The 22,874-nt window shown below is 46.4% G+C and overlaps 1 protein-coding gene across 1 annotated transcript in view; it reads left to right on the top strand.

Moving 5' to 3' along the window:
• The window catches only part of MATN2 (matrilin 2), a 202,330-nt gene that overhangs the window by 128,415 nt on the left and 51,041 nt on the right, over positions 1–22,874 (top strand). The window contains exon 7 of the mRNA XM_075549452.1: positions 21,708–21,830. Coding sequence (XP_075405567.1) covers positions 21,708–21,830 — 123 coding nt within the window. The remainder of the gene's footprint in view (positions 1–21,707; positions 21,831–22,874) is intronic.

Raw genomic sequence — 22,874 nt, 5'->3', positions numbered from 1 at the left:
TTGGGGGCCCCTTTCATGGCCTGTGGAAATGAGTAAGACCATACCCTTCGCAAAGGAGAAGCTACCCATCATCTTCCAGACAAAGAAGGAGCTTCCCCCTCCTGGAGGAAGAAGAAATACAAGCAGAGACAGGAGCCAGGCCAGGGTAGTTGAGATCTCCAGGCCTGGCACATACCTGGCGTGCAGTTGATGCTCACTGTTTGATTATTGCGCCAACAAGTGAGTGAGTGAATGGGTGAATGAACTGCTCTTTACTCACCCCCCTTGTCTATGAAAGAGCAGCCTGCGGTGTAGTAGGGCTGGGGAGGTATAGTTGCCGAGCTGATGTGTAAGTATTTCCCATCAAAGCCACAAGGGAGCCTTTGTGGTATCGTGGTTACTCATTGGCCTGTGATCCCCAAGGTCAGCAGTTTGAAGCTACCAGCAACTTTGAGTGAGAAAGAGGGGGGTTTCTACCCCTCCCCCATAAACAGTTTTAGTCTCAGAAACACGTAGGGGCAGTAAGTTTAATTTGGGTTTTGGTTTATCAAAGCCACAGACTTCGGGCTGCCCGAGAGCTACATCACTTCAAATCCCAGCTTTCGTACATGAGCTGAATGATCTTGGGCAGCGATGCAAACCTCAGTTTCCCTCCCTGTACGAATAGTTGATGATCCTGCCTACTTTGCAGCGTTCACTCAGCCACTAGAGGAGGTCATTCACATGCACCACCTCGCAAACTGCCAGATGCTGAGTGAGTTCTTTCAAAGGCTTGAAATTAGGGAAGAATTGATTAATCATAGACCGAATGCTAGCAAGTAGATTCCTATTCACGGCAGCCCGTACGTGCCAGTGGAGGGCTGCATGCCAGAGGGTTTTCTGTGGCTGATTTTCAGAAGTAGATAACCAGGTTTGCTTTCCAAAGTGCCTCTGCATGGACTTGAACCTCCAACCTTTCCACTGAGTGTGTTCATCTTGTACTGCCCAGGGACTCCCTTAATGCATTCCTGGGCTCAGTTTAAAGGTGCATAAAAAAATTCAGGGAAGACCCTCATGATGATGGCTTGACCCAGGGGTTGCACCAATGGGCTAAACCACAACAGCCATGGTGAGGGGGGCACCGGGCAGTGTTTCATTCTGTTGTCTGTGGGCCCCTGGGAGCTGGGTCTGACCCGATGGCATCTAACAACCACAAAACATTCCGGACCTGGCTCCTGCCTCCTGAAAGTTTGTGCTGGAAGCTGGTAGGTGACATATTAAGCCAGATCCATCAGCTTGGTCACAGAATAAAGTATTAAAAGGCCTCTTATAAGGAGCCCTGATGGTGGGCTCTTTATGATTATGCTTTGGGCTTCTCTCCTCAAAGTCAGCAGTTCCAAACCACCAGTGGTTCTGCCAGAGGAAGATAAGGCCTTCTACTCCTCTGAAGAGCTGCTGTCTCAAAAAATCTACAGGGTCAGTTCTGTCCTGTCCTATAGAATCACTCTAAGTTGGCATCCACGGGATGGCAGTGAGTTTGTTTTGGTTTTAAAGTGTTCAAAAGCAAGGATGTCACTTTGAGAACTTGGGTGTGCCTGACCCAAGGCATGGATTTTCTCAATTGCCTAATATGCATTCAAAAACTAACTAATAAGAAGGGCCAAAGAACAGATGCCTCTGAGTCATGGTGGACAGGTGAAGACATGTAGTACCCAGAGCACAGCACCAGCAGATCATGGCAGGAATTACAGGAAGTAGGAGACCACTGGGCGAAAAGAGTTGGGGTTGCTTATCACCAGGATGGAGCCGACAGTCAACACAGACCAGGACCAGGTTCTTTCCTGCCTCTAAAGAACTCCTTCCCTGTTTGGGGTCAATTGTTTGTCACCACCACCCCTGCCGTTCCCAGAGCGATACCATCACCCCATAGCCTGTCTCCTATTCCAGAATTCCATGTGTGTAGAGAGTGACGAGGCCCAGGTTGGTGTAGGCAACGAGGTCTGCGCCCTGGGCTCAGGCTCTGGAAGGAGAGGTGCAGTGTAGGGGGCTGAGAGAGGAGGTTTGGCTGGGATTCACGGGAGGAGAGGGATCCAGCTGGGAGGTCTCACCATCTAGGCGTAGAGCCCGGGCGTCCAGCTGTCTCTAGGCCCCATCAAACTCACAAGACTAAGAAGTGGGCTGTCTTACTGCCGGATTGGAGGGGAGGGGGGGAGAGTTGTGAGAAAGCTGAGGGGCCTGCACAGTCGTCATCAGGTACGTGTGTCCCCTTGAAAAGGGACCCCTCTCCATCGTGCTTGGAGACGGAGCACCGAGCCAGACTTGGGAGGGGGCTGGCCGGAGAAAGGAGATGCCCAGAGTACTTGGGAAGTCGCAAGAGTGAGCAATCAGCTGAGAGCCCAGGTCAAAGACCCAGGATACCATGGAATGCTCCGGGTTTGCGACGGGGTAAGAACAACAGCTGGGAAGCAGGGACCGGTTGTAAGGGCAGAAGCCTGGGATGGAGGTAGACATTCAGAATCCAGGCAGGCGGCCTGTTAGTCGTTAGCGAGGTCTCACCACAGTGTTCACAAACTTCGAGAACGACTTTCTGCTTCCCATCAAGTCTCTGGGCTTCTCATAAACTTCCAAAAATGAAAATAAACAACGGCCAGTGGCTTCAATTTTGGTTCACCTTCATGGGATTTTAGCCAAATTCTACATGAAAGCTAATCCAATTAGTGTCCCCTTATTATATTACAGTGGTAGGCTAGTCACTGCACACACCAGAAACCAAACCAAACGCGATGCATTAAGGTGACTCTTTTGAATCTCAACCTGACAGGACAGAGTAGAACTGGCTCTGAGTGTTTCCAGGCTGTAAATCTTTTTTTAAACATTAAAATATTTTAATAGTTTTATTGATATAATATTCACATATACAATTCCATAGTTAAGCCACTTTTAAAGAGTTGTAGATACATCATCACAATCCATTCTAGTGCTCCTACCCCCCTCCCACATTCATTATTTGCTCCCCAACTCCCCTCACTGCCCTCTACCCACTCATGCCCCCTTTAAAGCGCTGCATCAGTTACTGTCTCTGTGCATCCACTCCTTCTGTGCTTCATGAACTGGGAAACCTAACAGAATCAATAAAAAACAAACCAAAATGAATCAGAAAGAATAAAGTACTAAAAAAAATAAAGTACTAATATAAAGATAAAAAATAAAAATAAAGAGCAAGAAAGAAAAGACCACCAGCAATATTAAAAAAAAAAAAAAGCCAGAGAGGAAATTTCTGTTGTGGAACAAGCAAGAAATATTTGAACCTACAGCAAATTTAAGTTGGGTCAAGAAGAGGTCATCTGACCAGGTATCATGTTATACAGTAACTCCATCCACCACAACCAAGTTTACACTAACCTCTGTCAAGTAGCGAAGCCATTTGAGCCCCTGGACTATGGCTCGAGGGGATCTGCCCAAAGGCTGTAAACCTTTATGGCAGCAGACTGCTACATCCTTCTGCAGTGTGGCTGGTGGGTTCTCCAAGCATCATTAATTTATGATTAAACCAGAGTATAGATAACTGAGCTTTATGTTCCTAAACAAATAATAAAAATGAAAAGATGGAAGGAGGAGTCACAAAAGCGGCACCTTTTATGTCAGTCCTTTACCATAAGCAACCACCCTCAAGTTTATGAATAGTCTTTAGAGGGAGAAGCTGGGAAACAGCAAAGTAACAGACCAAACTCATGGCCATCAGGTCACTTCTGTCTCGTAGCAACCCTATGGACAGGGTAGCACCGCCCCTGTGGGTTTTGGAGGCTTTATTAAATCTTTACAGGAGCATAAACCTCCATCTTTCTCCTTTGGAGCAGCTGGCAAGTTCAAACTGCTGACCTTGGGGTTAGCAGGCCAACACATAATCCACTATGCTACCAGGACTCCTTGGTTGGAAGCACCATAAAACCAAAAACCAATCTCACCACCATTGAGTCCATGGCAGCTCATAGGCACCATCAATTTCCATAACGTGCCCAGACACGTTGCGATCTAAAGTGTAGCCCTTCCTGCTGAACCCGGCCAAAAGACGCTCCCGGCGGTTCAGTGGCTTCTCACTAGGATGGTGGATGAAGGACTTCAGTCCACTCCACAGGGAGAGATTCCTGTCTTTGGTGTCAAGGAGACGGATCTCTCTAATGTGCTTAATGGTGAGAATCACCCGTTGCGGACTATTTATCATTTACTGTCTTTGAGATCATAATGCTCACTGTTTTTCAGACTCCCCTGATAGCTTGGTTGATATTCTTATCTCTATTTTCCAAATAGGATGCTTCAACACATAACAGGCACTGAAAAGAACTCTCTGGGGGTTCTGGGAGTCGGGAGGGACAGATCTTTCCGTTAGTGCTTGGTTGCTAACTGAAAGGTCACCAGTTTGAATCCACCAGCCTCTCCATGGGCGGAAAGACCTCGGGGGCTTCTCCTGTAGAGCTTACAGCCCAGGGCACCCCATGGGGGCGGTTCTAGTCAAGCCTATGGGGTTACTAAGAGTCGGAAACAACTCAACGGCACACAACCACAAAAGCAAGATGCTGCGCGGATGTTGGTGCTTGCATTAAGAGTAAAGTGGAACAAGGAAATCATTTTATGCTGAATTAGCAGGAGAGGAGCTACAAACTGTTGGTCACAGGCTTCATGGTTAAGCTGTGGCTAACCTGCTGAGCCCACTTTCTTCCCACAGCCTGTAATATACCATTGATAAGCACGTAGCCCGGTCTGCATGGATTAAAGATTTTCCACATTGGAAAAAGACTTAAAATTCAACCTAATCTGGCTCATCCACCCATCCACAGCATTCCCACCCTACCACAATGCAGCCTCTGTTTGGACACCCTCACTGGCAGGGAATTCACTAAACCCCGTAACAGTCCGTTCTGCTTTAGGCGGCCCTGACTCTTAGGATGCGCTACCTTAGCTGAACGGACACTTACTACTTCCTAGTGCAAAGAGGCCAACAGTGCAAACTGACCTTCCCTCATACTTCTTGACCGCCAAGAATGAGTCACATCAGAGTAACTGAATCTCACTTAGGAGACTAGTCCGGCATGGAAAATATGGTTCACAGCTGTATCTAGACTCCAGGAGATCTTGGACCCATTTGCTGAAGAGGGCCCCCTGGGCCAGAGGGAGGGGTGTGTGCTGCATGAAGGTATGGCGGGTTGGGTTTGTCACTGGCAGAATGGAGGTGCGCAGAGAATGCTGGTTATTGAACTGAAGTTCCCTGGAAGGAGGTTCGTAGGCAGCCTGGTTGGGGGAACCTCAGGGCGGGAATGAGAACTCTTTTCCAGTTTAAAAAACCTCTTATTGGTTAGTGACGGGCACTGTTTTCTCATCTAAGTGCTGACGAAACACTCCATTCAGAACAATACCAATAACCATGTCTTCATTCAAAATGTAGTTATTGAGCACCTCCAAGCTGCCAGACACTGGGCCTACTCTGGAAAAAGAACAGTGGACACAAGCAAGCACTGCCCTCATGGAGCTTCGGTTCTAGTGGAGCACTGTGCCTCTTTTCTTGTTAGCAGTCATTGAGTTGGCTCCAACACAGGGAGATCCCATGTCCAACAAAATGAGCTGTTGCCTGGTCCTGCTCCACTCTCACGACTTTATGTGTGAGCCCCTTGCTGCAGCCCCTGTTGTGACTATCCATCTCATGAAGGGTTCGGTTAGGTTGGATTGTCTTGAGAGGCAAAACCAGTGACATTCAGGTATGTATAAGAAAGAGCTATCTAGCAGGAAGTAATCTTCTATCAAGAAGGCCTCCCAGCCCAGTCCGATGCTAGCCAGGGCCCTCTTCAGATCTCCTAGCTGCAGGCTGGTGATGCAGACAGGTGATACGGGATGCAGGAAGATCACAGGCCAGAGTGGTGTGGACCCCGGGTGAGTGGCAACATGGCAGGGCACTGACAGCTCCCAGGGTTGGGCAGCCCACATGGGACTGCCCCTGGAGGCAGGTACAGAGTTCCAGCAAGCAGGAAGGGAGAGAGAGAGAGAGAGAGAGAGAGAGAGAGAGAGAGAGAGAGAGAGAGAGAGAGAGAGAGAGAGAGGAGGGGTCCACAGAGTGTCTCATAAAATGGCCCCACCTCCAGGAGCATCATCAGGCTTCAACCCAATAGGACTCCACCCCTACACAAACGCAAGTCGACAGGAAGTCGAACCACCACCACCGGTCACCCTCTCTGTCACTGGCCCTCTCCTTGACCAAACAGCCTGTCCGTCTCCAGGGACCGGTCCCTCCTGATAATATGTGCACAGTAAGTGAGGTGGAGTCCTGCATCCTCCCTTCTAAGGAGTATTCTGGTTACACATCTTCCAATGTAGGGCTGTTCATTCTTTTGGCCGTCAAGGATTTATTTAATACTCTTTGCCAGTGTTATCATTCAAAGGCCTCTAGTCTTCCGTCTTTCTTATCCATTGTGTAGCTTGCAAGTGCCGACTAGGCGATTGAAAAAGCTTGGGTCAGGCATGCCTGGCTCCTTAAGGTGACGCCTGGCTTTTCAGCACTCTGACGAGGTCTTTTGCTACAGATGTCCCCACTGAACTATATCATTTGACTCCTTGGTGGTTGGTTCTAGGGGCCGGCCTTGGTTGTGGAACCAAGGAAAATGAATGACAACGTCTAGTTTCTTTTATCACGAGGTTGCTTAGTGGACCAGCTGTGAGACGTCTGTGTTCTCCCTGTTGTGTGTAATCCAGACTGAAAGATGCAGTCTTCGATGCACGTCAGTCAGTAAGTTCTCCAGTGTAAGTGCAATATTTCTCAACAGTCCTTGGATCAGACTTGAAGGAGGTGGGAGGGAAAGGATAGTCAAGGCAGAATCTCTCTCCACAGCGCCAAGGCAAGGCCCTGAGGCAGCACCGAGGGTGACCATGGTAGACACTGAGGCCCAGACAGGTAACACTCAAGCGAGGTCCTGATTCAGTCTCTGCAGATCAGTGTAAGAGCTTTGGCGTTTCTCCTCCATGCCATAGGGAACCGGGGCAAAGTTTAGAGCACCGCGTTACAATTCCATTTCAAATTTTTAATGGGCTTTCTCTGGCTACTGTGTTGAGATGAACTCATATTTAAAAAAATATATGTTTACATTAAAAAAATGGGTTTCCACTTAGGACTCTTTCACACGATCTCACTTGTAATTTTTTTCGAACACGCTCGATGGATTGGGGTGCAGCTCACTCCTCGAGAGGTTTCAGAAGTCATCTTCTTCCCTTGGAAATGGAGAGCTCACGGTTCTCTTCTGCTCTCCTGTGTGTCTGAGGTAGCCAAGGCTTTCCTGTCAGCCTAGGACTTGCCTGGTTGAGGCAGTGTGCGCCCAGTGCCCTGGGATCTCCCTCAGTCCCAGGCAGACAGGGCAGCTCGTCTCTTGGCTCTTCTACCTTTGTAGACATCTGAACTCAGTGAAAATGAAAACCCGGGCTGGTCAGGCCCCGACGGGGTGGGTTCTCATGGGATACATGCTGCATTTGCAATCCCTTGACAATTCTCTTACATAGACCCGTTGCCCATTCTGGCTTTTAGATCCCCGTCTTCTTTCTGCTAACCTTTCGACCTGAAAACGTGCTCTCCTTGAAGAGTCATTTGAAGGGTTTTATGTCCTTTCCATCAGCATCTCATAGGAAACACAGAAGAGGGAGCAGTCTCTGTGGCTGTCTTGGTATCAGCTGCGTGGACGTCATTTTTCCAGGCTGTGCTACTCTCTGCTGTTGACTCTGGTCATCTGTCCGTGTCCGTATTTGACAGGTGCTCCAGCAAAGTCTGGTTGACCAGCGAGCTTTCTGTGTAGCCAGCGTGGCTCATTTGGCCTATTTTCTCCCTTGCTGGAATGATTTGTAATCAGATAATAAAATGTGACTTTCGATTGCTTCTCGGTCTTTTGAAGTCGACTTCCTTGCTTGGCCATGGAACAAGGCCCTGTTGTATTTTCATTTTTTCCCCTTTCCTCATCTCTCTTTTTCTTCCTAACTTAATTTTTTTAAAAACTTTCTTGGGCCAAGAAACTTGCTCCCAGTGCTGTTTCCATTTTTATTTGCCCAACCCACATTCCTCCTTGCTTAATAAAAAGCAGGGGGGCGGGGTGGGGGGGGACGGACTGAGCGAGCAGTTGAGTTGTCCTGGCTTTGTTTCCTGCTTTAAACACCACAGAGGGGATCTGTAAGGAACGGAACCTTATTTTCTCCGAGTCTGGAAGGCCAGACATCCGCATCCAGTGTCCTGAATCTTGGGGAAGGCTCTCGGCCAGGCTTTGAGCCAAGACCAGCCCCTGTAGCCCAGTGGTCCTTAGGTACTTGGTCGTCTTCACATGACATCTTTTACCCCCATTTGTGTTTGCTTCCATGTCTCAGCTGCTCCTTTTGCAACTCGGAAATGAGTAGGTTAAAAAAACAACAACCCAACTTTTAATGAAAAAAAAGAAATGAGTAGGTTCAGGGCAGACTCTACACTTGTATGGACGATCCTCTTAGCATAACAGAAGCCCTGCTCCCAATGGAAGATCCACAGATTAGATCCACAGAAGGCTTAGTGAGATTTCAACACACAGTTTGGACGAACAATTCAACCCATGACTTTCCTTCCTTCCAGGAGAGAGGAAAAATGGGGAAATGTTCTGTTTTCCAGGTAAATGTGTATCCTAACAGAGTTCATGTCACCCATTACTTCCAATCTCTCTGACCTTTGTACCTGTGGTGCCCAAGCACATCTGCCCTCTGGACTCTCCAGGGGAGCTCCAAGAAAACACTGGCTCCTAGATCTGCCCTCCCAGAGACTGTCGTTAATTGGTCTGGGAGGTCACCTCACCCTCGGAATTGTTTAAAGATCCCTAAATGCCCAATGATTCCAATGGCAGCCAAGTCTGAGGACCACTACCCTCGGCCATTTTGCTTCTTTTCTTTGTTTACTGTGGGAGCGACATATGTAACAAAGCATTTCCCACTTCAATATTATCCCCGTGTAGAGGTCAGTGGCACTGACTTACGGCCATTATAGTGTGTAGCCCCACCCTTATCTATTCCCTGATTTTTCCATGATTGGCCAGTTTGGTATTAAATCACACCGGCATCAGCCATTTTCCCCATCGGGCCAGGTGGCCTATGCAGAGCGCTACAGTTGACATTTCATTTCTAATCGTCCCAGTCTTACTAAGCACGTGTGGGCAGTCGGAGGCTGCCATCCACAGGCCGCACAGCTTCCCCGTTCTTAGCCCGCAGCAGGCCCTTTTGCCAATCCCGAGGCGTGCTCTTCAAGCTGGGTTCTAGAGAAACCACGTGGGAAGGGGAGAAGAGGCGCTGAGACCAGGTTTCAGGTGTTTCCACTCCAAGTTCAACTGTCAATGGTGGTGTGGTGTCAGATTCCTCGTTGAACTTCACAAGTGAGAGGAAGAAAGACTCAAGATCAGCATCGACCCAAAGGCTGATTCCTGTGAGGTGCACGTGAGACGCACCCCCTCTCTCCAAACGTGTCACCACTTCCGACACCCGCCGCCCCCTCCGCTGCTCTCCCTACTTCGCTGCTGGGCTGGGTCATTGATTGCACTGGCCACCGTGACCTCACAGCCCACGCTTAGGGTGAATGCTTTAGTCTGTGGAAGTAACAGGATCAGACACAACTTGGGGGTGCCGATACCGAGGGCTCAAGTAGAAAGCGAATGTTTTGAGAACGAGGATGGCAACAAATGTACAAGTGTGCTTGACACATGGATGGATGGATGGATGGATGGATGGATGGATGGATGGATGGATGGATGGATGGATGGATGGATTGTGATAAGAGCTGTCTGAGCCCCCAGTAAAATGATTTTTAAAAAAGAAAGAAACAACTTGGGGTAGTTCTGTGGTCAGGATAACTTCTCAGTTGTGCCCACAACCAGGCTTCTTCAGCCCCTTGGTCCCTTGGCTGCTGTCCTGCTTGGATAAGTGTGGCAAGACTGTTTAGCTCGTCCAGGGGCACTTCACTCCACCGCTTGGCCTTGGCCCGAAGATGCTCAGCTCTCTCTCACTCAGGGGGCTCCACCAAGTGCCCAGAGGCACCTTCTCAGTCAGTTAGCCTCCTGCCCTAGGCTGCTTCACGATCTCGCTACACAGACCATGCCAGTCCTGGTTCGGCTACTGTCCCTTGGCTGCCACACTTGCCACTGCTTCTTGTTGTCTCATGCTTTCTCCAATGCTCCAGCTCTCTCTGTCTCTGGGATCCAGGAGGTTCTCAGCACAGGGGCCCTGGTTTCAATGACAGGATCCACTCCTCACTCTTCTTGGTGGTATTAAGGTCCCCCCTCTCCCCTTCTGGGGTAACAAAACCGAACAATCTCCTCTTTAGGATTCCATACACCGTATTTGATTGGTCTCAGCCCCACAAAGGTTCCAGGTAACTTTTATTTATTTATTTACTTACTTACTTACATTTTACTAGGGGTTCATACAACTCTTATCACAATCCATACATATATATACATCAATTGTATAAAGCACATCCGTGCATTCTTTGCCCTAATCATTTTCAAATCATTTGCTCTCCACTTAAGCCCTTTGCATCAGGTCCTCTTTTTTTTTTCTTTCTTCCCCCTCCCTCCCTGCTCCCCCCTCCCTCACGAGCCCTTGATATTTTATAGATTGTTATTTTGTCATATCTTGCCCTATCCAGAGTCTCCCTTCCCCCCCTTCTCTGCCGTCCATCTCCCAGGGAGGAGGTCACATGTGGATCCTTATAATCAGTTCCCCCTTTCCAACCCACTCTCCCAGCATCGCCCCTCACATCCCTGGTCCTGAAGGTATCATCCACCCTGGATTCCCTGTGCCTCCAGCTCCCATATGCGCCAGTGTACAACCTCTGCCCTATCCAGTGGTTCCAGGTAACTTATTCACATCATTGGCAGGCTGTCCAATCACTTTGCTGGGCCACAAACACCTTATTTACATTCGTCCTACCCAATCATTTATGGGAGTCACAAGACTGTGCATAGCTTAAAGGGCCATATTAAATCAAGTTCACTGCCTCACATCAATGGAAGTAAGTCTGCTTTCAAGTCTTTTGAACATTTGCCCTGCTAGGTTATATTTCATTTGGACAAAATATTTCGAGGCTGAAAAGTTTGAAAATGATGGCCTTATCGCCTGCCCTTACCACAGTTGTACATTCAGTTCCTAGATCCCCAAAGCTTGCTGCACACAGAGCTATTGCCCTGTCTGGGTATGCCCGCACTCTCGATTTACTGATACAGACATCTGAAGCTACACATATTGTTGCCAGAAATGTTCCCTGATTATTTACTTCTTGGAGCCACTGGGCACCTCCCACACTGTTCTTTTTTCTATTTCATGCCTGCTGTTTTCCATGGCAACTAATTTCACAATTAAGGAATGTGTATATTGATTTCCAGTGCACTTTCTGCTTGCAACCGTAAGGTGCTCCTTGTAGAAAACTGGATTGTACAGACCACTCTAAAGAATAAAGTGACACCGATCAGTCCTCCCCTCGTCCGGAAATGACCCATTTGGCACACATCTCTCCAGCCTTTGTTTTCACCTTTTTAAATTAATTTACGTATTTGTAATTATAAATCATTTTATTGGGGGCTAGTACAACTCTTATCACAATGCGTACATCCATCCATTGTGTCAAGCACATTTGTACATATGTTGCCATCATCATTTTCAAAGCATTTTCTTTCTACTGGGGCCCTTGGTATCAGCCAATGCACAGAGAGGACAATAGGACCGGCCCCACCACGTGCCACGACATCCCTCACTGACCCATAGCACTACAGGGGACAACACTGGAGACACACTGCAGGAATTGTGCCCGCTCGGACCCCACCACACCGAGGCAGGACACTAAGGGCGTGCAACAGAACAGCAAGGGGAGCAGAGCCAGGAAGTCCCCAGGGAACACCAAAAAAATAGACTGTGGGGCCAGGGCGTGGCGACACATGAGACTTGATTGGAAAACACTCGTAAAGGACAACAAATAGGCCTTGAACTATTTATTGGCTTGCTTTCTTTATATATATATTTTTGGTCATTGGCTTTTGTTGTTGGAGCTATTGTTTTATTTTCTGTTGTTGATTTGTTTTGCTCAATATTTGTTTTTATTTTTATTGTTGTTGTCTTACGTGCCATGCAGTTGGTTGCAACTCACAGCAGCCCTATGGCCCCCAGCACTTAACACCACCCACCCTGCACCGTCCTCACCATTGTTTCTCCGTTCTCCCTGTTTGAGCTGACCTTTGCAGTCACTGTGTCCATCCAGCTTGTTGAGGGCCGTCCTCTTTTTCACTGGCCTCCACTTGACCAAGCGTGATGTCCTTCTCCAGGGACTGGTCTCTCCTGACAGCGTGTCCAAAGTATGGAACACAGAGTCTCAGCATCCTTGCTTCTCAGGAGCATTCTGTCCGTACTTCTTTCAAGAGAGATGCCCGTTCTTTTTGGCAGTCCATGGTACTTGCAGTATTCTTAACTAGAACTGTAATTCAAATGCAGTGATTCTTTTTCAATCCTCCTTATTCAATGTCCAACTTTCACATACATCCGGAGAATGCTATGGCGTGAGTCAGGCGCACCCTAGTCCTCAAAATAACATCCTTGTTCTCAGGACTCTAAAAATGTCTTGTGCAGCAGAATTACCTAACACAGCGCATCTTTTGATCTCTTGGCTGCTGCTTCCAGGAGCATTTATTGTGGATCCAAACAAGACTGAATCCTTGACAACGTTGATCTTTGCTCCATTTCCCAGATGGCCCTGTTATTTATCATACTGGTTCAGTTGCGACGATTTGGGTCTTCTTTACATTGAGCTGTGATCCACACTGAAGACTGCAGTCCTTGATCTTCATCAGCAAGTGCTTCAAGTCCTTACTTTGAGCAAGCAAGATTTTGTCACCTGCATATCGCACACAGGTGTTAATAAGCTTTCCTCCATCCTGATGCCGCATTCATCTTCACAATATCCAGCTTCTCTGATGACTTGCTCAGCATCCAGGTTGAATCGGTATGGGGAGAGGATGCAACTCTGCCTCATACCTTTCCTGATTTTAAGCCATTCCTTCATTCTATTTGCACAACTGCCTCTTGGCCCATATATGAGTTCTACTTAAGCACAACTAGGTGTTCTGTTAGTTCCGTTCTCTCTTTTTAAGCACGTGGGTATATTTGTATAGAATTGACATGGTATACCATACTGTGTACCATCAGATGTAAAAATTCTCTCATGCCATTTACGCTTTACCCAGGCATTTACTACCTGCATACTACTTTATCATATGTGTATAGTGACTTTATTCAACAGGTGTTTGGGGCCATCCTAGATCATGTTGCAATAAACCTCCTTGTGTATAAATCTTCGTCTGCATTTCTGATTGCTTAGGAACAAAGCATTAAAAGGAGAACTGGCGAGACACAGGCTAAGGACACATTTAAGGCCTAGTCCACAATTACTTTCCCAGCCCTGCACCGCTTCTCTGCACCAGCGGTGTTTTCAAGGAGGCCATTGCGATTTCTTGCTTAACTTTGATGAGAAAAAAAATTTCCAGTGATTTTAAAATTCATGCCTTTGTTGATCTTTTCTTCAAAACATTAGTACAGTTAATAAGTGTCTGAGGGGGCTTCAAAAAATCTGTAGGAAAATTCCATTACTTTTTACTTCCATTTTTCCATGAACTTATTGCAGCCTGGAGTGTAATTATTTTTTATTGACATGATTATTTGATGAGTAAGTAATCTCCACTCATTGAGGAGATTCTAAGGCACCCCGAGGCTATCCCTAAGTGTCACTGGGTGTTCACCCGGTAACTGAAAGCTTTGGAGTTCAAACCTACCCAACAGCATCAAGGAAGAGAAGTTAACCGACAACCTAATATCCACAAAAGTCAAACCCCCATTTGCTCACTGCTGTTCCCCCGTGCCAGGTGTTTGGAAGATGTTCAGAAAATATTTCTCAAATGAACAAATGAATAATAAGATTAACACTAGTTTCTTTTCCATTTTTTTCTTGTTTTAATTCCCCGCCCCCCCCCATTCTTTTGTGATTTGGGGATTAACAATGTTTCTGTAATTCTTAGACCTTTCTGTTTCTTCTCCTGTGACTTGTGTCTCCTTGTTCATATCCTTGATTTCTTTTCTGTTGGAATCTTAACTGTGTGAAATAATTCAGGTAGTCTCCCACATACAGTGCATTCGAGTTACACTAAACCATGTTCGTTAGCATGTATTACATATGACGATACGGGATGTAATATGCAGATGCTATCATTGTCGATAAGTTTATGTATCATATTTTCCAGCCTCAGAGACAAATAAAGGTCGGATTTACAAAGATACAAAAAACAAAGGGCAATAAGAATTAAAAAAGCTATTTGTAAGTAAGCTATTCTGCTAATGTCAAAACTGGTTTACAAAGGAGTTGTTGAAACAGAAATTTATCATATTTTGAAGACTACCTACAGTTACTATGGGCTCCAAGATCAGACAGACTTGGGGCCCAAGTTTTATTGCCATGCTTACTAATGGTATGACTTAAGCAAATCTCTTCATCTTTATAAGCTTCATATTTCTTTATTTTTATTTATAAATCATTTTATTGGGGGCTCTTTTTGCCATTGCATATTTTCTTTCCCCCCGTCATGTTTCCCCCTTGCTCCCCACTCCTCCTTCCCTCATGAACCCTTGATAATTTATAAATTATTATTTTGTCATATCTTGCCCTGTCTGACGTCTCCCTTCACCCACTTTTCTATTGTCCGTCCCCCAGGGAGGAGGTCACATGCAGATCCTTGTAATCGGTTCCCCCTTTCCAACCCACCCTCCCGCCACCCTCTCAGTATCACCATTCACACCACTGGTCCTGAAGGGATCATCTGCCCTGGAGCCCCTTTTTTTTCCGGTTCCTATCTATACCAGTGTACATTCTCTGGTCTAGCCAGATTTATAAGTTAGAACTGAGATCATCCTAGTTGAGGAGGAGGAAGCACCCTGACTGGCTCGTCTCCTCCCAAGACCCTTCTGTAAGAGGATGTCCAGTGGCCTACAGATGGGCTTTGGGACTACACTCTGCACTCCCCCCTTATTCACTGTGATATGATTTTTTTTCTGATGATGCCTGATAACTGATCCCTTTGACAGCTCATGATCACACATGCTAGTGCGCTTTTTCCTTGTGGGTTTTGTTGCTTCTGAGCTAAATGACTGCTGTTTACCTTCAAGCCTTTAAGACCCTAGACACTATATCTTTAGATAGCTGGGCACCATCAGTCTTCTTCACCACATTTGCTAATGTATTATCCATTTGTCTTCAGCAATCGTATCATGGAGGTGAGCACACAATGATATGATTTTTTGTTCTAATGATGCCTGATAACTGATCCCTTTGGCACCTCGTGATCACACAGGCTAGTGTGCTTCTTCCATGTGGGCTTTGTTGCTTCTGAGATAGATGACTGCTTGTTTACCATCAAGCCTTTAAGATCCCAGACGCTATAGCTTTTGATAGCCAGGCACCATCAGCTTTCTTCACCACATTTGCTTATTCGCCCACTTTGTCTTCAGTGGTTGTGTCGGGAAGGTGAATATCATAGAATGTCAATTTAATAGAAGAAAGTATTCTTGCATTGAGGGAGTACTTGAGTGGAGGCCCAATGGCTTTCTGCTACCTTAATACTAAGCCTATAAATATATGCACATAGATCTATTTCCCCATTTTCATATATAAGTATATTTGCATATGTACATGCCTTTATTTCAATCTCTATAAATGCCCTTTGCCTCCTAGCTCTTTCCTCTATTTCCTTTGACTTTCCTCTTGTCCCACTATCATGCTCAGTCTTCATTTAAGTTTCAGTAATTCCTCTTGGTTACATTACCCTTGATCATGCCCTACCAGGCCTCCTACACCCTCCTCACCACCAATTTGGATCACTTGTTGTTCCCTTGTCCCTGGGTTTATTAACACACTGCCTTTTCTCCCACCTCCCCCTCTCCCATGTCCCCCTGGAACTGTCGGTCCCGTTGTTTTCTCCTCCATATTGTTCGTCCAGCCTATCTTATTTAAACAGACCTGTGGAAATAATAACATGCACAAAAACAAGACAGAGCAAAACCAAGCAACAAAAGAAAACAACAACAAACCACTGACAAAGAACAAAACACAACACGAAAGAAAAGCTTGTAGTTAGTTCAAGGACTCTTTGTTGGCCTTTGGGAGTGTTTTCCAGTCCAGTCTGTTGGGGCACCACGCCCTGGCCCCAAAGTCCTACCTTCAGCATTCCCTGGGGACCTCACTGCTCCGTTCCTTTGCTGTTCTGTTGCACCCCTTAGTGTTTTGCCTCGGGGTGGTGGGATCAGATTGGGTGCAATTCTCACACTGTGTCTCCAGTATTGTCCCCTGTAGGGCTATGGGTCAGTGAGGGGCATCATGTCTCATAGTGGGGCTGGCCATGTGGTCCTCTCTGTGAACTGGCTGCTCTAATCAGGAACATCATCCTCACGACCTGGTGGGCCAGGATGTGCTCCACTCTCTCCTCCTCCCTGTTCATTTGCTCCCGTGTGCTCCAATCAGATCTGTCCCTCTCCTGGAGCTGCAGATTCAATGCCATCCTTTGAAATAAATTCTTCTGGGGAGAGGAGCAGGTGCCCACCTAGTAATTGGGATTGGGACTGGCCCCTCAAGCTTCACATTTCTTTCCTGCAAAATAGAGATAATGTTAATCCATATTTCATCAACTTGTCTTGAGTATTAAATGAGGTAATACATGTTTAGTATATGGCCCATAAGGTACTTAGTAAATAAATGCTTAGTGTTATGATCCCCTATACATTTCTGAAGTTCTTAATACAATAAAGTATATTAATCTCATCATTATTTATAGCTAAAATTTTTCATTATTTATCATGTATTCATCAAATTCAAATTTTTAAAATGTATCTGAAGTCTTTAACTTTCAGGCAGTAAAAAGTTACCATCTCTTTAAATTTGTACATTTAAAAACATTAAAAATAATTACTTAAAAATTTAATGAATTTTAAAAACAGTAAAAAAGTTCTTTACATAAGATTTTTAAAATATTTTTAAAATAAATTCTATTTTAAAAAGAATATATATCCTAGACTTTGGTATCTGTTCCAATGTTCCTATGCATAAAAAAGTTTTTCCTATCTCCAGTCCATTTCTTATAGTGTTATGGTTATTAATTTAACTTTATAATCAATCACTTTAAGGCAGGAAATGAGACTACTGCTTTTTTTCAACTACGCAGTTTCCACTAAGCAACATATTGGATAATTTATCTTCTTTCTCCTTGTTGGATGATGATGCTTCCAACTGTATTACAAGAGAAGCACTTATATGTACTAGGAGTATCTATCTTGTTCTACTGCTTGGATTTTCTAGTTTTGTACATTTATTGCTATCATCATTCTCAAAACATTTGCTTTCTACTTGACCCTTAATATCAGCTCCTCATTTTCCCCCTCCCTCCCTACTTCTTTCTCCCTCATGAACAAAATCCCATCACCCACTTTTCTGTTGTTCTTCTCCCAGGGAGGAGATTATATGTAGATCCTTGTAACTGGTTCCCCCTTTCTACCCAACCTTCCCTCCACCTTCCAGGTATTGCCACTCTTACCACTGGTCCTGAAGGGGTCACCTGTCCTGGATTCCCTGTGATTCCAGTTTCCATCTGTACCAATGTATATGCTCTGGTCTAGCCAGATGTGTAAGGTAGAATTGGGATCATAATCGTGGGGGGAAGAAGCATTTAAGAACTAGAGAAAAGTTGTATGTTTCATCGTTGCTACCCAGCATCCTGACTGGCTCATCTCCTCCCCATGACCCTTCTGTAAGGGGGTGTCCAGTTGCCTACAGATGAGCTTTGGGTCTCCACTCCTCACTCACCCTCATTTACAATGATATGATTTTTTTGTTCTTTGATGCCTGATGCCTTGCCCCTTCGACGCCTCATGGTTACACAGGCTGTTGTGCTTCTCCTGTGTGGGCTCTGTTGCTTCTGAGCTAGATGGCTGTTTGTTTATCTTCAAGCCATTAAGACCCCAGATGATATATCTTTTGATAGCATGCACCATCAGCTTTCTTTTCCACATTTAACTTATGCACACATTTGTCTTCAGTGATCATAGTGGGAAGGTGCACAGACCTCTTTAAAGGGTTAAATCGTCTACACAAGACCTCTTTAAAGGGTTAAATCTTCTACACAAGACCTCTTTAAAAGGTTAAATCTCTCTACACAAGACCTCTTTGAAGTGTTAAACATATGACTTTGGGGACTAAGTCTCAAGTGGTCTTTCAGTCACCTCTCCTGCATGCAGAAGCTGGTCAATGAATAATGAAGACTTTGAATCATGGTGGTGGTGAAGAATGGGGAGTACCCCGGGGGCTGCCAGAAAACAGACTAAATCTGTCTCGGAAGAAAGGCAGAGAGAATGCTTCCTAGAAGTGAGGGGGCACCTCCCGTATTTTGGTACCTCACACCTTATCAGGAGAGACCAGTTCCTGGAGAAGGACCTCATATTTGTAAGCGGAAAGTCAAAGAAGAAGAGGAAAACCCTCAGGGAGTTGAATTAACACAGTGACTGCAAAAAAGTGGGCTCCCGCATGGAGGAAGCACACCGGCCTGTGTGACCACGAGGCGTCGAAGGGACCAGGCATCAGGCATCAAAGAACAGAAAATCATATCATTGTGAATGAGGGGGAGTGCAGAATGGAGACCCAAAGTCCATCTGTAGGCAACTAGACACCCCCTTACGGAAGGGTTGCAGGGAGGAGATGAGCCAGTCTGGGTGCAGTGTAGCAATGATGAAACATACAACATTCCTCTAGTTCCTAAATACTTCCCACCCCCCACCCCCCACTATTATGATCCCAATTCTACCTTAAAAATCTGGCTAGACCAGCGGATGTACACTTGTACAGATAGGAACTGGAAACACAGGGAATCCAGGGCAGGTGACCCCTTCAGGACTAGTAGTGAGAGTGGTGATACTTGGAGGGTGGAGGGAGGTGGGGTAGAAAGGGGGAACTGATTACAAGGATCTACATGTGACCTCCTCCTTGAGAGATGGACAACAGAAAAGTGGGTGACGGGAGATGTCGGACAGGGCAAGATATGACAAAATAATAATTTATAAATTATCAAGGGTTCATGAGGGAGGGGGAGTGGGGAGTGAGGGGGAAACATGAGGGGGGGAAATAAAATATGCAATGGCAAAAAATGACCCTATAGGACTGAGCAAAACTACCCCCTTAGCATTTCCAAGTCTGCTGACTTTATGGAAGCAGACTACCACATCTTTCTTCCGCAGAAAAGTCAGGGAGACTGAACCAGAAGCCCGCAGTTAGCAACCAAGTGCTTAGTGAGTCTGTCACTCGGGTTCCATGGCTCACTCCAGCTTCTGGAAGTCCAAGGGAATGTGCTCCCTACGCTCATGGAGGCAGTTGTATCCTGTCCTTGAGGGTCACTATGAGTCAGAATCGACACGATGGCAGTGGGTAAGGCATGGATGGGCACAGCCAGCATGCTCCTTAGAGGAAAGACGGTGAGACTTCATCTCATGTACTTTGGACATGGTGTCAGGAGAGACCAGTTCCTGGAGAAGGACATCGTGCTTGGTCAAGGAGCAGGGCAGCAACAGAGAGCAAGGCCATCTACAAGCTGGATGGACACCGTTGCTGCAACCATGGGTTCAAACCTAAGAACAATGGTGAGGATGGCGTAGGACCCAGCAGTGCTGCATTGGGCTGTACATGGGGTCGTTGTGAATCAGACTGACTCTATGGCACCTAACAACAACAACAACAATATGGATGGGTAAGATGACTGCCGGCAGCCGGGACCCACTGTCCTGCACCACCCCTGGGCTCCTCGTGGGAGCGTCACTGTGAGCACTCCTCCTCCCAGTCACCAGTAAGTAGTCGGTAGGAAATTCTCGTGGATATGAAATGAATAGGCTCCTTCATTTCAAGTGTCACCGTCAAAGAAGGCAATTGCTGGTTGCCGTTCAGAGAGTAAAATAAAAGCTGAAGGTACCCGGCTATCAAAAGATGTAGCATCTGGGGTCTTAAAGGCTTGAAAGTAAACCAGCAGCCATCTATCTCAGAAGCAACAAAGCCCACATGGAAGAACACACCAGCCTGTGTGATCACGAGGTTCCGAAGGGATCAGTTATCAGGGATCAAAGAACAAAAATCATATCATTGGGTGCACACCTCCATAATATAATCACAGGACAAACGGGGTGCATAAGCAAATGTGGCGAAGGAAACTGATGGTGCCTGGCTATCAAAAGGTATAGCATCTGGGTTCTTAAAGGTTTGAAAGTAAAGAAGTGGCCATCTAGCTTAGAAGCAACAAATCCCCAAATGGAAGAAGCACACCAGCCTGTGCAATCACAAGGTATCGAAGGGATCAGGTATAAGGCATCATCAGAACAAAAAAAATCTTACCATAGTGAATGGAGGGGGGAAGTGCAGAGTGGAGACCCAAAGCCCATTTGTTGGCCACTGGAGATCCCCTTGCAGAGAGGTCTTGGGGAGGAGAAGAGTCAGGGTACGATGTAGCACCAATGAAGAATACAGCTTTCTTCTAGTTCCTAAATACTTCTTCTTCCCCCCCTCCCCCACTATCATGATCCAAATTCTACCTTGAAAGTCTGGATAGAGCAGAGGTTGTACACTGGTGCAGAAAGGAGCTGGAGGCACAGGGAACCCAGGGTCGATGATGCCTTCAGGACCAGGGGTGTGAGGGGTGATACTGGGAGGGTAGAGGGTGAGTGGGTTGGAAAGAGGGAGCTGATTACAAGGATCTACATGTGACCTCCTCCCTGGGGGACGGACAACAGAAAAGGGGTTGAAGGGAGACGCTGGACAGGGCAAGATATGGCAAAATAATAATTTATAAATTATCAAGGGCTCATGAGGGAGGGAGAGTGGGCGGGAGGGGGAAAAAAAGAGAACCTGATGCCAAGAGCTTAAGTGGAGAACAAATGCTTTGAAAATGATGAAGGCAATGAATGTACAGATGTGCTTTACACAATTGATGTATGTATGGATTGTAATAAGAGTTGTATGAGCCCCTAATAAAACGTTTTTAAAAAGAGAGTAAAATAATCTGGACAGTAATGAATAGCCTTATTTTAAAGTGTATCCTCTTTTTAATAATTAACCTCTCAACAGCCTGCTCCTCTAAAAGAACTCACTGCCATCCAGTTGATTCCAAGTCACAGGCTAGACCTGGTCCTGGGGGTTTCTGAGACTGTAAGTCTTTACGGAAGTAGAAAGCCTCCTCTTTCTCCTGAGGAGAGGCTGACAGTAAGCAGCCTGGTTGCTAGTATTATGAATGACATATTTAGAATAAGCCATATATATATTTATATATATATTTAATTTCATATCAGTACTATCATTTACTACTTGTGCTTTTCTGTTTTATTTCATGGTGTATAAGGCTTCCGAGGAGCATCCATGCGACGCGTGGTTCATACATTTTGCAATGTGTCAAGAAGATTTTCTTAATGGGGTGGGAAGGTGGCAAAGGATGTCGCCCTAAACATGGAAATAGCTTCATTGAGAGGTTTTTGTCAGGGCGTCAGTTTCCAAGGTGGTGAGATGTTTACCTGTGTGGGGAAAGTTAGGACTGCAAATCCCTTGGTTTTTAATGTGTCTGATGTCTTGGTCTTTTCCGCCTGGTTATGGTTTTCTTTCTCTCTCACAGAGATAGACTACTGTGCCTCGCCGAATCACGGATGCCAGCACGAATGTGTCAACACAGGTGATTCCTACACCTGCCACTGCCTGAAAGGGTTCACCCTGAATCCAGATAAGAAAACCTGCAGAAGTAAGTCCCGGGGTGTTGGAGACAGACTTGTCCTTCTAAATACCCCCACAGAGTCATTTTCCTTTCCTTGCAAATCTCCCGCTTTGGTGGCACAGTGGTTACTATGTATTGGGCTACTGACCGCAAGGTCCGCAGTTTGAAATCACCAGCTGCTTCTCAGGAGAAAGACGCCAAGTCCAGACTCAAAGGGAAGCCCCCCCAACCCCCCAACCCCGGCTATCAGAAATGAGGACGCCCCCTCTCCTCCTCTCCTCACACTGTGTATCGGGGAAGAGGTGGGGCCCAGAGATGGTTAGGAAAAGACGCTGGACTCTTCTAGTCCTTGAAAGCAAGACACTTGATGGCCACCAAGAGGGCAAAAGATGAACAAGGCAAAGACATTTAGCCCCTGAGGCTCCCCGGCAGCACTGGACGGACAGGAGCAGGACACAGGCTGGTACTGTCACTGTGTGCTTATCACGGGCCTATCGGGGCCCTGGGCAGGGCTCCAGAGCATGGACTTCAGACCCGCCTGTTCCTGAGAGGCCACTGGGACACAAACTTTGTCCAAACGGAGAGTTGTGTCTTCCTCACCATGACGCCCTCAACACCTGCCCGGTCATCTCAGAGGGATTGCCACCCTATGTTTGCTGGATGAATGAATGAGTCTCTCTGAGATTTATCATCCTGGAGAAATGATAACTTTTCTTTGAACGACTCGATTTTGTTGGAAAGATGGCCTTTTTAGAACCTGCAAGTTATGAACTTTTCCAAAATGATTCCCAGAATCGACACCTCCCAGTCAATGGTTTGCGTTCTGGCGATGCCATACACCGAATGTTCTGGCGCCTGGGGATGATGCAAAGTGTGTCCGATGTTTGGGCTGCTCCTGCCCACCAGCCACTCTGGGGGCGAGAGAGGAGGCGATCTGCCCCCATAGAGATAATCCAGTTCTCACCTGCCTTCTGGGGCCACTGTGAGTCGAAATCCCTCTGCCCCAGTGGCTCTGGTTATTTTCGGGAGTTTCTGTATAGACATGTATTTTCTTCTAGGCTGCTTCACTGA

The sequence above is a fragment of the Tenrec ecaudatus genome, chromosome 5 (genome assembly GCF_050624435.1).
Source record: "Tenrec ecaudatus isolate mTenEca1 chromosome 5, mTenEca1.hap1, whole genome shotgun sequence".
NCBI classification, from domain to species: Eukaryota; Metazoa; Chordata; class Mammalia; order Afrosoricida; family Tenrecidae; genus Tenrec; species Tenrec ecaudatus.
Note: the sequence above shows the minus strand (reverse complement) of the source record. Positions and strands in the feature narration are given on the sequence as shown.